The 13,696-nt window shown below is 32.7% G+C and overlaps 2 protein-coding genes across 2 annotated transcripts; both read right to left on the bottom strand.

The window, feature by feature from the left end:
* Nucleotides 1–5,505: 5,505 nt before the first annotated feature.
* Nucleotides 5,506–7,170, bottom strand: LOC105136198 (uncharacterized). Its single transcript, XM_011041434.1, has 4 exons — nucleotides 7,050–7,170; nucleotides 6,768–6,843; nucleotides 6,582–6,644; nucleotides 5,506–6,275 (listed from the first exon to the last, which is right to left on the bottom strand). The coding sequence occupies exons 1-4, from the start codon at nucleotides 7,166–7,168 to the stop codon at nucleotides 6,126–6,128; spliced, it is 408 nt and encodes a 135-aa protein (XP_011039736.1). The 5' UTR covers nucleotides 7,169–7,170; the 3' UTR covers nucleotides 5,506–6,125.
* Nucleotides 7,171–7,758: 588 nt separating this feature from the next.
* LOC105136290 (ankyrin repeat-containing protein At5g02620-like) lies at nucleotides 7,759–8,581 on the bottom strand. The gene has a single exon (XM_011041580.1). The coding sequence runs from the start codon at nucleotides 8,431–8,433 to the stop codon at nucleotides 7,759–7,761; it is 675 nt and encodes a 224-aa protein (XP_011039882.1). The 5' UTR covers nucleotides 8,434–8,581.
* Nucleotides 8,582–13,696: the final 5,115 nt, after the last annotated feature.

Raw genomic sequence — 13,696 nt, 5'->3', positions numbered from 1 at the left:
ATTATTTTATTAGATAATTCTAGATTATTATTTTTTTTAAAACTATTTTAGGGTTTCTTTTCTTTTCCAAATTAGATTTATTTAGTGCCTATTTATACAATTATAAGTTATTTTTAGAGCACTTTTTACTAGATTATTCCTTTTCTCCTTGGGTGAGAATTTAAGTAACCTTTAGGTTATCTCAAGTCCCCGATTTTCCATCTTTCATGATTTTCCTTTCAATCCTATTTCCAAAGTTCAGGTTGTATGCCATTTATTATCATAGAAATGTATAACTTCAATTACAAACAACACTAAAATTTACAGTTTCTAGAATTTCTGAATCTTCAAAGCCACACACCCACCATAGGAAGAATCTTTTTCAATATTTTAACAGATCTTATTACATATTAAACCTGTTCATTAACCTAATTCTTTCTTATATGGAGCTTCCATTTTTGCACATTGTGATAACTTGATCATATTATTTGTGTACAAAATTCATCAAACTACTGTAAGTAAAGGTTTGCCTGTTTGCCACTGAGATAAAAGAAACGTTAAATGAAGTTTAACTTGTATACAAATAGGATAATTATGCTAACTTAGAGAGATTTTCTTTATTTTGTTTCCTAGAAATTGACAAAAAGACAATGTTTCTTTTATATAAAATGTAAGCATAACGTTTGAAAAAACTGCACTGGTGACACTATATGTTGTAAAATTGATATAACACTCATAAGTTTTCAGCATAGCTAAGTCTTCGCTAGCATGATCTGAATGATAAATTAATTAAAATAAAACTTTTTATATTTTGATCAAATTCTATTAAATAATTATAAACCAATTATGATATCTATATTATATTAAAAAAAAGTTAAAATGATTTTATCTCTCCCTAGAAAATATAAATAAAAAATATTTAGGATTTGTTCGTATGCACAAAGATAAAATATATATTGTGTTATTGGAAAGATGAAATTATTTTTAATTTTTTTATTTTAAAAAAAATTCAAAGAAAACCGAGTATTTTTAATAACGAATTTGTATCTTACAATATAAGTCTATAGCTGATATTATGCAAAATAGTTGGAAAACATGCAAGGGACTTGAAAATATTATTAAAATGCCCTTTTGAATTCTTTTTTAAAATATGTTTTTAATATTTTAATATTATATTATTTATTAAGTGGATTAGACCCGACCCATCCATCTATGCAATACTCAGTCAGATTGGGTTGGATTGACTAACAGCTCAACATACCTTGAGTTGGACTTAGCCTTGCTATCTAGGTTGGACTGAAACAAGTCCAACCTGATTGGGTTGGGTTGGGTTGACTGACAGCCCAACGATCTTGTTTTATGTTGGGCTAGGCTGGAACGAGTCCAACCTAACTCAGTTAGATTGAGTTTACTATCGACCCAACATCCTTCTCCTTTTTGGTTTTTAAATATTGGACTTGATTTGTTCTAACTATCTGAGCTAAGATGAAATGACTTCATCTTATTATTGGATCTGCCAGGAAGAACTAGTAATTACAGGATGCGAATTATTTCATATCCGAATGTATGTGGGGGAAGGTGTAAAGGTGAGGAAAAAATTAAAGTTACCAAGTATAGAGGTGGTGTTGCAGCCGCTACTAAGAGATCCGACATGGGGGTGTGGCGATTGAAAAGGTTAGGGTGGAGAGGCTAATGTTGCTAGAGAGAAAGAAGTAGAAACTAACGGGGCTGCCAAAGATAATTGTTGTTAGATTACGACAGTGCCAAGGAAGGAGCTATCAGTTACAATGGTGTTAAGGGAGAGGATTTGATCACTTGGTGGTTGTTTTGGTAAATGTAGGAGGTGGTGGCAGTGGGGAAAAAAAGAAAAATATGTTGATTTCTTGGTATTTAATATTTGTAATCCATCTTTATTTACAGGGATGGAAGAAGGACACTTTATTTTAATTAAAAAATAAATTTTGATCCTTGATTTAACGAGAGAGGATTTCAACCATTGGTTCAAATAAGCAATCATAAACAGACAAATTGGTAGCTAAATGTTGCTTAAGTTGACCTTTTTGGGATGATATCATGGCGGTCATAGGGGCAATGGCCTTGTGAGATCTATTATGGGGTGTGGTACAATGTGGTGGTGTATGGTTTGCCCATTTTAGTAAGAGAAAAAAAACATTAAATGACTCTAAAAAGTAGTCATCTGAGAAAATTTCAATTGATTTTCTAGAATTTGATGTCTTTTTCAAAAAGATCATTAATTATAAATTTCTTTAATTTAATCTCTAATTAACCATAAACTTTGATTTTGTTGTAATTTTACTTCTGATTTTAATTAATTAACATTGTAAAAATAATTTTTGGTCCTTTAAAATTTCAATCTTTTCAATTAAGTTCAAATTAGGCTTCCAAACTTTATTTTTACTAATTAAATCCCTAATAAAATTAATTTGACTCATTGAAACTATAATTAAGTCCTTATACTTAATTAAATCATTTAATTTGACCCAAATTCATTATCAAACATAATTAAAATTTTAATTTGACGCATGATTAAATCAAATTGACCTATTAAAAATTTAATTGTGTCCCTAGACTTATATTTTATACAGATTCATTCAATAATCATTTGTCCTTAAATTCACTTTGTCTTTCTACTCTCAAGTACAATAAGGGTATAATTAAACTACTAGTCCCATCCAAAATTGTACCTTGATTTTTCTATATATTTGAAATTCTTATCTATCTATTTTTTCTAAATCGCTATTCTTTTTGCTATTATTACTTTTTTTTTTTATTTTTTATAATGAAAGAAAAAAAAAGATAAATTTTAAGGAAACAAGCTAAAAAAAAGTTATAACAATTGCCCCCTACTTAAAACAGAAAGTAAGCTTAATAAGGACTATAAAGAATATATTTAGCCATTTAAAAAGATTATCAAAGATGGCATTTTTCCATTTAAAATCAGTAAACTTTGCTCTTTTTTGTTCATATGATCATATAAAATAGTTTTTATTATTTATTCAGCTAAAATTGAGCTTTGATTTCATCTTATGGTATTTAAGTTGTTCTTCGGATTTTTCTAGGTGTATGGTCACTTTTTCAGGAGATCATTTGAATTTTAAGAAATTTTCTATTAGAACAAACACCAATTGAATTTTGTTTTTATAGTAAAATTTTGATTTTTCCAGAAACATTTGTTAAAACATAAGATCATACATGGTTTTTTTTTTTAAGAAAAGAGAATACACCAAAGAATTTTTGGTGTAATGGTTCTGTGATTCTATGAAACTTTTGATTCCTAAAAGTATAGAGTGTTTTTTTATAAGTATATTATTTGCAAATTAATAATAATAATAATAAAGGCACATCATGAACACAAGAAAATACATGATTTCATTGGGAAAAAAAAAGGACTCATTTGACAAAGAAAGTATTATGGTATTATCAATTAAACTACTATCAAAACTAAAATAGATCAAAAAATCATAATAAATCAAAACATTTTTGCGGACATGATCACATAGAAACAATAACTTTTTAAATACAATAGGCATAAACTTCATCTTTCAATTCTAGTACATTTTCTCTTTGGTCAACCTCCTTACAAAAGCGTTAGTAGGGATCTTATCTATATGGTGTGGACAAAAACTGAATATCTTACTCGAATAAACTAGCAATGTAGGTTATGTTAACCTCTAAAGGCTCCAATTGTTTTTGGAAATGAGCGGATAATTGAGAAAATACTATAAATTAATGTAACACTCATAATCAGTTAGTATAAATTTATTTTTTTCTTAACAATTAAGAAAATGTATTAGTGATTGAGAAAATAATAATATTTTTTTTATATATAAAATATTCACATATCATCTGAAAAAACTTCAATCATATAAAAAATATGTTGTAAATTTGAAGTACTACTCATACTCACATACAATTTTTCAATAATATCAAAAAATAATTAATTTAAATAATATTTTTTTAATTTATATCATGTAAATAAAACTATTTATTTATTTATAAAATCAAACCAAGGAGATTTAATTTCATTTTCATCATGAAAATGTGCATATGATGGAAATAACTTCATTATTTAATGAAAATTATCCAAATAAAAACGATTTTTTTCTCATCGGGGATTTTGATTTAAAAAAAATGAAAATAAAAAAATAACAATGTATAAAAGAGAAGGAAAATAAGAGAGGAAAGATGGGCTGGGTGTGCATTAGGCCCACGCGCAAGGGTCTAAAATAAACAAACACATGCCCTTGGGCCCTGTCCGCCTAGCTTAAAAGAAAAAATGAAAAATAAAATATGAGTGCTAGTATTGTTCGGCAGCTGGATTGTGGCTGCTGAAGAATTGGAGGCCCTGGGATTGGGCCTCCCAAACCTCATTTCTCCATTGTTTTAGCTTGTACAGACATGTATAAATTGTTATACAAACTTAATACAAATCTTTAATCACCTTAGAAATTGAAAAAAAAAATCAAGTAAAATAAATCTAATTATTTTCCTGGCCCCTGATCTCCTTTCTTTGTCCATCCAGGGAGTTGTAATCACTATTAACAAAGTGGCTTTACAAGTAAGAACAAGCGGGCACCATGATAGCAGGATATTTGCATTGTCATGATCTTACAATAAAGTTTGTTTCTCCTCTCTTTACATATTAAGGACGGAATTTTAATACAAATCAAGTCATTTGAGGGCTGAATCTTAAGGATTTGATGTTGCTCTTGATGACTGCATACATCATGCAAATTAGGGGTGTTTCCCTTAGCATTCCTCATCCTCAGCAAGCTAGAAACTTCAATTAATTCAGGATGATATTTTACATGCTCGAAGAGATTTTTAATTGTGCTAGCCGTCCAGCTTTGGCAGCCAGATGAAGCGCTTTATCACCCTAGAAATTTATCATGTTGATTAGGAGAGGGAAGGGAGGACACAGTAGCTGTGCCACACCTTTGCTTATAAAAAGCTAATACAAAAAATCATAGTTGTGATTGTTATTGTTGGTGAAATAGTTAGTTTTTTTTTCAAAATCTGTAATTTTAATGAAAAATTCATTATTATTATTTTTATATATGAGACATGAATTTTCATGATAGAAAATGAATATGTGAAAATACATGAGTTATAATTATAATTAATATAAGGAATGTGATTAAAAGACATTTTTTCTTCAAAGGTTTAATGAAAGGATATGAGATTTTTACAATATTGTCACTTTCTTCTTCTTCTTTTTCTGTAGCTAGCGCAAGCTTTTATTTTTGTTAATTTGTTTATTGTTTATTTTTATTACGAAGAAAACATTTTTTTTGTTTTCTGAACTTCAGATCAAGAAAGTGTATCTCATGGACAGTAAATATTGTTTATTAAATTTTGCATGGAATGCTAACATAATTTCACATTAATTAATTTGCATAAACAAATTACTTATATTAGTAGAAAACATTTCTTTTATTTTATTCAATAAAGAAAAAGCTCACCAGGAGCCGTACATTAACTCAAATTATGATAACAATACAAATATCAAATAATTAATACAATCAACAGCATTAAATTATTTCGATGATTAAACAAGCACAATCCACTGATCCGAAGAGCATCATATCAAGAAGACTTTGTTTGTTGTGGCTTCTCTTTTTTCTTCAATTTAAAATACAACCAGTCCAAATGGAAATGTACGTAGAAAATCAGGAGATAGATCAAAGGTGAAGCAATTCTTTCAATGATTTGGTTGGCACTCGGCGGAATAATTAATGGAATAGAAACCACGGTTTGGAAAATAAAAAACGCTCCTCCGACGACAATGGTGACAACGAAGAAGGCAAAGCTTTTGCCTACATCAATAGCAACGGCAAAGACGAATGCTAAGCACATCAAGTAGATAGCACCACCTGTTAATATTGATGCCAACCAAACTGCATGTACTGCCACTTTGACATCATATAGTTGAGCCCAACAAAGGATTATCGATGCCATGACCGCGGCATTCAAGGCTACCATGTCAAAATAAATATAAACATTCCTTAGGATGCCTTCATTTATTTCTGATATGCCCTGGATCTGGATATTGTTGGAGGTGATGTTAGAAGCTCTACATCCAGGCTGGTCTGCACTTTTAGGTAGTTGGAGGACACCAGCAAATGTTACACTTCGATCAGTACGGCAACAACAAGAAGTGAATTAACCATGTCCTTGATTTCCGCTTTTGGTGGAGGCCTACTCTTAATACGGAAATATTCTACTTTGGATCTCTTTGGCCCAGCCCAGAAATGCAAGATCGATAATGTCATCATCTGGAAAACAATAGATAAAAGAGATATGTAACCTATAAATTATTTGACAAAGAAAATTTGTAGTCAGAAGTTTCCTTTTTAGCTAGTTAGGAAGTGTCCAGGATAATTTCTTCAAGGAGGAGGAGGAGACATACAAATCCATAATAATCTAGTTTTCCCTTTCCTCTATATTTTTTATCAAGAAGAAGAAGAAGACATAAAAATTATCCATAATAATCTAGTTTTCCCTTCCCGACAATTAAAGAAGACATAATCTAGTTTTCCCTTGCCTCCATTTTTGTCAAGAAGAAGAAGAAGAAGAAATACAACTCCATAATAGTCTAGTTTTCCCTTCCCTCCTTTTCTGTCATCTGGACCATCTTGGTTTCCCTACATCAAAAAACCAAAAGATGTTTTTATGCGTATGGTTTTAGGAAAAAGAACCGAAAAAATAAACTATGGAACTAGTTATCTCATAAAAGAAAAGGAAATGAATGAAAGAAAATGGGATACCACTCCATGATCTGGTTTGTCCTTTGTTTGTGGCTTCTCTGCATTGCTGTCACTCTTTGGGTCAACATTTTTGTCCCACACCAAGAAAATTTGGAGAAAGATATTTTTTATTTGCTGATTTGTATAAGATTCAAGGGAAAAGGAAAAAAAAAACCTTGAAATGAATTTTATAGAAGCACCATTAAGCTAAATGCCTACCTTGATGTATGTAGCAGCGAATGATTGCTGCTTTTTTCATCGAGGCCAATGTAGTTTCTTTGTACATTTATTACTTGACTTACATTCCCCTTCGGAATTGGTTCTCCCGAGAATTCTGCTCCCACCATTTTAGATTGCTTCTTTGCAACCTCATATGGTGTCAAGTTTTCGCCATTGACTTTGTATTTCTCTTTCATAACCATAGAGTTTCGAACAAGAGTAAATGCTGAAATGGATCGGCCATTCTTCGATGCTAAATGCAAAGGTGTATTTCCATCCAGATCCTGCTTATTTATAAGTGCTTCCAGATTCTTATTTCGTAGGATATACCTCACCACTCCATGTCTTCCTCTCTCGGCGGCGACATGTAGAATGTTCTGCCTTTTGCTGTTGAGAAATTCCGCTGGATCAGTCCACTTGGAAATGTATGCATCAACTACGTCAACATAGCCTTTTTTGCTAGCAACATGGACAGGCATGTTGCCTTCATCGTTTTGCTGGATTGCACCACCACGATATTCATTGAATAGGAATTGAGTTTCCCAAACATAACCCATGTATGCTGCACAGTGAAGTGGATTCTCCCCTTTTTCATCTTTCCGGCGCGAAAGGCCTGGCTTTTTTTTCGCTATTTGTTCCAATATTGCTGAAATTAATTTAACTCGAATGAAAATAGATCAAATAATGAAAGAAACACTAGCATGTTAGAAGGGAAAATATATGAATGAGAAGGGAAAAAAATCATTTTACTTCTCTCTTCCTTGGACAGCGGCGTGCACAGGAGACTTTCCTTCTAGCTTATTAAGTAAATCACATCATCACGTATAGTATCCATTAGAGTAGTGAGCATCTTCTCATCGCTATTCTCGACTGCAAGATACAAGGGAGACTTACGTTCATTATTTTCGGAATAGGAAAGTTTCAAGCTCTCTGAAACCAGAGAATGGGCCAAAATGTCGTGCCCATTAATGACTGCATCATGTAAAGCTGTGTTGCCTCTATCATTCTTCATCTCCAAAAAGTTAGGAAAGTCGCTGGCTCCTCCATGGCCTTTTGCCTTGTTGATAAGAACTGTTGTAGTTCCCAGCTGTCCAGCTCCGGCTGCTAAATGAAGTGTAGTATCATCGTGGAAGTTTTTCCTCACCATTAGAAGCGGAAAATGTTGTAGAAGGAGCTCCGTCACATGTTTGCTTCCATTGCTTGCTGAAACATGAAGCAATGAATTTCCAGAAGGGCTAACTTGTGTGTAAATGATGGATGATAGTTCCGCTGATGAAACACGCCGCAGTTCACCAAATAATTCATCAAATTTGTCTTCTTCTGCGTAATTGTACAACTTCTCATCCATCATCTTCTTTGGGTCATCATCACGTGGTATTTGCGGTACGAAACTCTCTGCCTTCCACTTTCGCAAGTTCTCGTCTCTCTGATTCGAGGCTTGTCCGGATATGTTTATGGATAATTCCATAACTATTGTTGTGAAATGGTTCTTGGATGTAGCTCTATTGTTGCAACAGTGGCAGCGAGAGGTTCTTAGAAGGTTTTTAGTGCAACGGTGACAATTTATTTCTTGAATTAGCTTTGTTGTTGCCACCAAGCTGGTCTTCTACTTATAGAAGGAGACCCGCAGGCTATAGATGAATAGAATCCGTAGTGAAGTGAGGTTCACTCTGATTCACCTGCATCAATACCTTGTCTCAACTCGAGAGGAACCAGCTGATAGAAGATGCCAGGACAAGCTTCACCATGGCTAAAGGAGCTGTTAATTAGCATACAAGAGAATAGAAAAATGGAGGGAAATTTCCAGAACTCAAAAAGAGCAATGGTGCTGTTACTTAGAATCCAAGTAAAGTGTTAGCAATCGGGCTCAAACAAGATACACACTGGCCTTAATTAAACTAATTAAAGCCATCACTTTAGGCCCCAAACTGATAATCTTAAAAAAGAGGAAGCAAGGCTTTAACAGGATCATCGTACAACACCATCCCTGTAATAAAATAATTAACATTTATCAAGGAGAGTGATCTTTTGAAAGTAGAAAAAGAAGGCCTAAAAACAATGAGATGAGACGGCATTAATTTGTCCAGCTTACTTTGTGGATTCTTTTACAGTCTTGAATCAGCAATAGGACTCGAATTCTGCATGCAAGAAATTATACAAATTAATGTGCATGGATATACAAAGAAGATCACCTTCTGCATGCAGACGATAATACGAAAAAAGTGAAGAAAGGTCCATTTTGATTCGCCAGCAATGATTCCAAGAGTACTTACCCTTCCAATGATTAGACGTAATTAAGAACTTGTTGATTTGGCCTAGCTTGTAAAAACTAAAAGTTAGCATTTGGATGGGGATTTTTTTATAACTAAAGGGGAATTTTTTTTAGACATATTGATTTAAGCAGATTATTTGAATGGCTAACATATATATTTTATTGAATAGTAGCAAAAATCTAAATGCAAAAGGAATTTTATTTTTGTGTGAGACTATGATAATAGCTTAAAATAGAGTTGACGGAAGATTTAATTGTTAAATTGAGTTTAGATTTTTTCAAGTGATTTTATTAATATTTTTTTTAAGAAGAGTTGCTTTCTTGTTTATTGGACCATTATATCTTTTAGAATTAGGCTTATAAATTATTGTTTTGATTAATTTTGTTATTTTTTTTAGTTTTTTTAATTTATTATCCTAATTTTCTTTATACTTTAAGAGTCTTAGTTTATATATATATATATAGATGTAGGATTTTCTAACTTATTTAAAACATTTTGTAAATATTTTAGAAGAAATACTTCAATAGCTTTATTTTGTTGAGAAATAAATTACAAATTTACAGCTAATATCTATAATCATTTTTGCTTATGAAATTTTTGTTAGGGTACTGACATGCAAACCCGACAAGATAAAAGACAAAGAATAAAATAAAATGAGAAATGAGACACATAAGAATTTATGTTGTTCATCCAATTAGGCTACGTCCACAGGCAAGTATAGAAGGATTTTACTAAGTAATGTGGGAATTACAACCTCTCTCAAATAATAGGAGAACAATTAAAAATCTCTCTATTATTAGGAGAAAACACCTCACTTACTCTCTTACAAATACCTCATAATTTTATGAGATTATTCTCTCTTCACTCTCCTCTTCTTTTCTCTATCTTGGTGTGCATAATAAGCTTGGAGGCATTGCCTATTTATAGGCAAGAGTGATGGGACAAAGGCTATAAATCATGGCACCAATTATGCCACAAATTATACCAACAACTTATCTCCACTTATACTCCACCAAGTATGCAAACAACTCCATCAATTATGTCAACAACTCACCTCTAATTATACCAACAACTCCACTCATTTTTGTCTTCTACCAATTAATTAAATGGTGGCTCTACATTCTCCCACTTGAAGACTTTGATGATTTAATCAAGTCTTCACACTTGATCATCTATGATTCTTCTATCCTTTTTATGCTTGTCATCTTCATGCTGCTTACGTTTCTATTAGGCCATAAGAGGATCTGCACCATATATACTTATTAGTATTGACTGGTTTAGTCAAAGCATTTGCTGGGTTTTCCTTTATATGAACCTTCTGAAAATTCATATTTTCATCTTCCACCACTTCGCAAACAAAGTGATACTGAACATCTATGTGTTTTGTTCTTGAATGGAACATTGGATTCCTTGCAATATGCAAAGCATTTTGACTATCACAATATAAAAGAATATTCTCTTGCTTGTGCCCGAGCTCCTCCATAAGTTTCTTTATTCATATTGCTTCTTTACAAGCTTGTGTAGTTGCCATATACTTAGCTTTTGTTATGGATAGCACTACAATAGTCTGTAGTTTAGAGACCCAACTCACAGCTCCTCCTACAATTATGAACATATAGCCTGTAGTGGATTTTCTTTTTTCAAGGTCACTAGCAAAATCTGAGTCAACATAACCTCTGACAGTAAATTATGATCCTCCATGGCATAATGCAGCATCTGAGGTACCCTTGATGTATCTCAAGATCCTCTTAATAGTATTCTAAGGTTCTCTACCAGGATTTTCCATGTATCGACCAGCTACTCCCATTGCTTGTGCAATATCTAGTCTTGTACATATCATACCAAACATTAAACTTCTCACTGCTGATGCATATGGTACTCGAGATATCTCCATCCTCTCTGCTTTATTGCTAGGAGACATACTTGAGGATAATTTGAAGTTAATAGGAAGTGGGGTGGAAATTGGCTTGCAATCTTGCATGTTGAAGCAATGCAAGATCTTCTTCAAATAATTCTTATAAGAAAGCCAAATCTTTCTCTTACTTCTGTCTCGATAAATTTGCATCCCTAGAATCTTGTTTGCTGGTTCCAAATCCTTCATATCAAACTCCCTAGCCAATTGTGCCTTCAATTCTTGGACTCAATCTTTATTGGGGCTTATCACCAACATGTCATCCACGTACAATAACAGAATGATGAAAACATCATCTTCCTCAAACCTCTTGTAATACGTATAATGGTCTGAACTAAGTTTGTTATACCTAAGGCTAATTATGAAGGAAACTAATCTCTTGTACCAACACCTTGGCGCCTGTTTGAGACCGTATAGAGATTTGTTCAACCTGCAAACCAAGTTCTCCTTGCCTGTTTTAGCAAAACCCTCTAGTTAGAGCATATAAATTTCTACTTCAAGTTCTTTATGAAGAAATGCAGTTTTCACATCTAATTGCTCTAAGTGAAGATCAAATATAACACACATTGTCAAGACTACTCTAATTGTAGTAAGTCATATCACTAGAGAAAATATCTTATTAAAGTATATTCCTTTTTTCTGAGCATATCCTTTCACTACCAATCTTGCACGATACCGCTCTATTTGATCATTGCCATCACGCTTTATCTTGTAAACTCATTTATTACCAATGGTCTTTCTTCCTTGTAGTAATGGAACAAGATCTCAAGTATCATTCTTGTCCAGAGCTCCAATCTCCTCTTGCATTGCTGTCATTCACATAGATACATTTGTGCTTTTGATAGCCTCGTCGAAAGTTGATGGCTCTCCATCCTCTATTAGAAGACAGTATATAATGTTACTTTCAATAACATATTCTGAGTGTCAAGTTAGTGGTCTTCTTTCATGAGTTAACCACCGAAGTTTAGGAGTTTTAGACTCTATTTTTTTCTTGTTCTTCATGCTTTGGTATAGCTTCAGAAGAAGCATGATTCTGAGTATTTTCCACATGGACTGCTGTAGTCTCCTTTAGAATAATATTATGTTTTTCTATTGTATTTTACCTTCTGCAAATATGACATCTCTACTGATAACTACCTTGTGGGAGTGGGATCCCACAAACGATACCCCTTCACTCCATCAGCATATCCCAAGAATACATATTTTCTGGATTTTGAATCCAGCTTGCTAACTTCTTGTGTATTGTACATCATATACATAGGACTTCCAAATATATGCAATCGAGAATAATCAGCTGGTTTTCCAGTCCACATCTCAATCGGTGTCTTCAGCTTAATTGCAATTGATGGAGATTGATTTATCATATAACATGCGAGATTGACTGTTTCTGCCCAGAATAACTTTCTTAGACCTGTAGCCTTCAACATTACTTTTGTTCTTTCTAATAGAGTTATGTTCATTCACTCTACCACTTTATTTTGCTGTGGAATGTATGCCGTTGTGAATTGCCTTTTGATACCTTCATGTTGACAAAAGTTATCAAATTCATTACTGGTATATTCTCCTTTATTGTCAGTCCTTAAACACTTGATCTTCTTTTCAGATTCAAGTTCCACCCGCATTTTAAAAGTTTTAAATACTATAAGCACATCTACCTTCCTTCTAATTGGATACACCTAACATCTTCTAGAGAAGTCATCTATAAATGATATAAAGTATCTTGCTCCTCCCAAGGATACAACCAGTGTTTGCCAAATATCAGAGTGAATCAGGTCTAAGATGCATTTGCTTTTAGTTGTTGATGTGCCAAACTTCAACCTATGATGTTTACTTATAACACAATGCTCACAAAAAGGTAAAGTAACCTTTGTAAGCCCAGGAAGTAACTTCTTATCAGAGATAACCTTTAAACCTTTCTCTAACATGTGGCATAGTTTTTTATGCCACATCATCGTTTTCTCTTCTGCAGGACTGGTTGATGCGATTAACACTTCTACCCCATGATGTGTTTCTCCCATTAATACAAACATGTTTGCAACTGTCTTTCTTGCCTTTAAAACAACGTTCCTTTGATAATTTTTATTATTCCATTGTTTGTTCGGATCTTACAACCAAGACTATTAAATTGTTCTCTAGGCAAAAGATTCTTTTTTAAGTCTTTTACATGTCGCACTCTTGAAATAGTATGAATTAAACCATTATACATCTTCAATTTGATGGTGTCAATGCCAGTAATCTCTAAAGCATGATTATCATCCATGAACATTTTGCCTCTAGAGATGGGTTCATATGTGTGGAACCAATCTCGATTAGGAGTCATATGCCATGTTGCTTGACACGACTAAAAGATTGATGTCTTCTCCCAAGTGCAGGAGTGTCAAAGTAATAAATAACCCGGCAAGACCGGGGTCGAACCACAGGGAGGTTAATTGTACAAATTATAAACAACAATTATAAAACAACAATAACAACAACAACAAGAATAATAATAATAATAATAATAATAATAATAATAGTAGTAGTAGTAGTAATAATAATAATAATAA

This window comes from Populus euphratica, unplaced genomic scaffold (assembly GCF_000495115.2).
Source record: "Populus euphratica unplaced genomic scaffold, PopEup_1.0 scaffold52.1, whole genome shotgun sequence".
Classification (NCBI taxonomy): domain Eukaryota; kingdom Viridiplantae; phylum Streptophyta; class Magnoliopsida; order Malpighiales; family Salicaceae; genus Populus; species Populus euphratica.
The sequence above is the reverse complement of the archived record's forward strand: the minus strand, read 5'-3'. Positions and strand labels throughout refer to the sequence as shown.

Bases quoted from the DNA above. Each gene is read 5' to 3' on its own strand.
- LOC105136198 (XM_011041434.1), bottom strand. From the start codon at position 7,168: ATGGTTATGAAAGAGAAATACAAAGTCAATGGCGAAAACTTGACACCA. The intron at 6,844-7,049 runs TGTAAGTCAAGT...TTTCTTGGTGTG, and splicing joins GAACCAATTCCGAAGGGGAA to GGACAAAAATGTTGACCCAA. The intron at 6,645-6,767 runs GTATCCCATTTT...TTTTTGATGTAG, and splicing joins ACAAACCAGATCATGGAGTG to GGAAACCAAGATGGTCCAGA.
- LOC105136290 (XM_011041580.1), bottom strand. From the start codon at position 8,433: ATGGAATTATCCATAAACATATCCGGACAAGCCTCGAATCAGAGAGAC.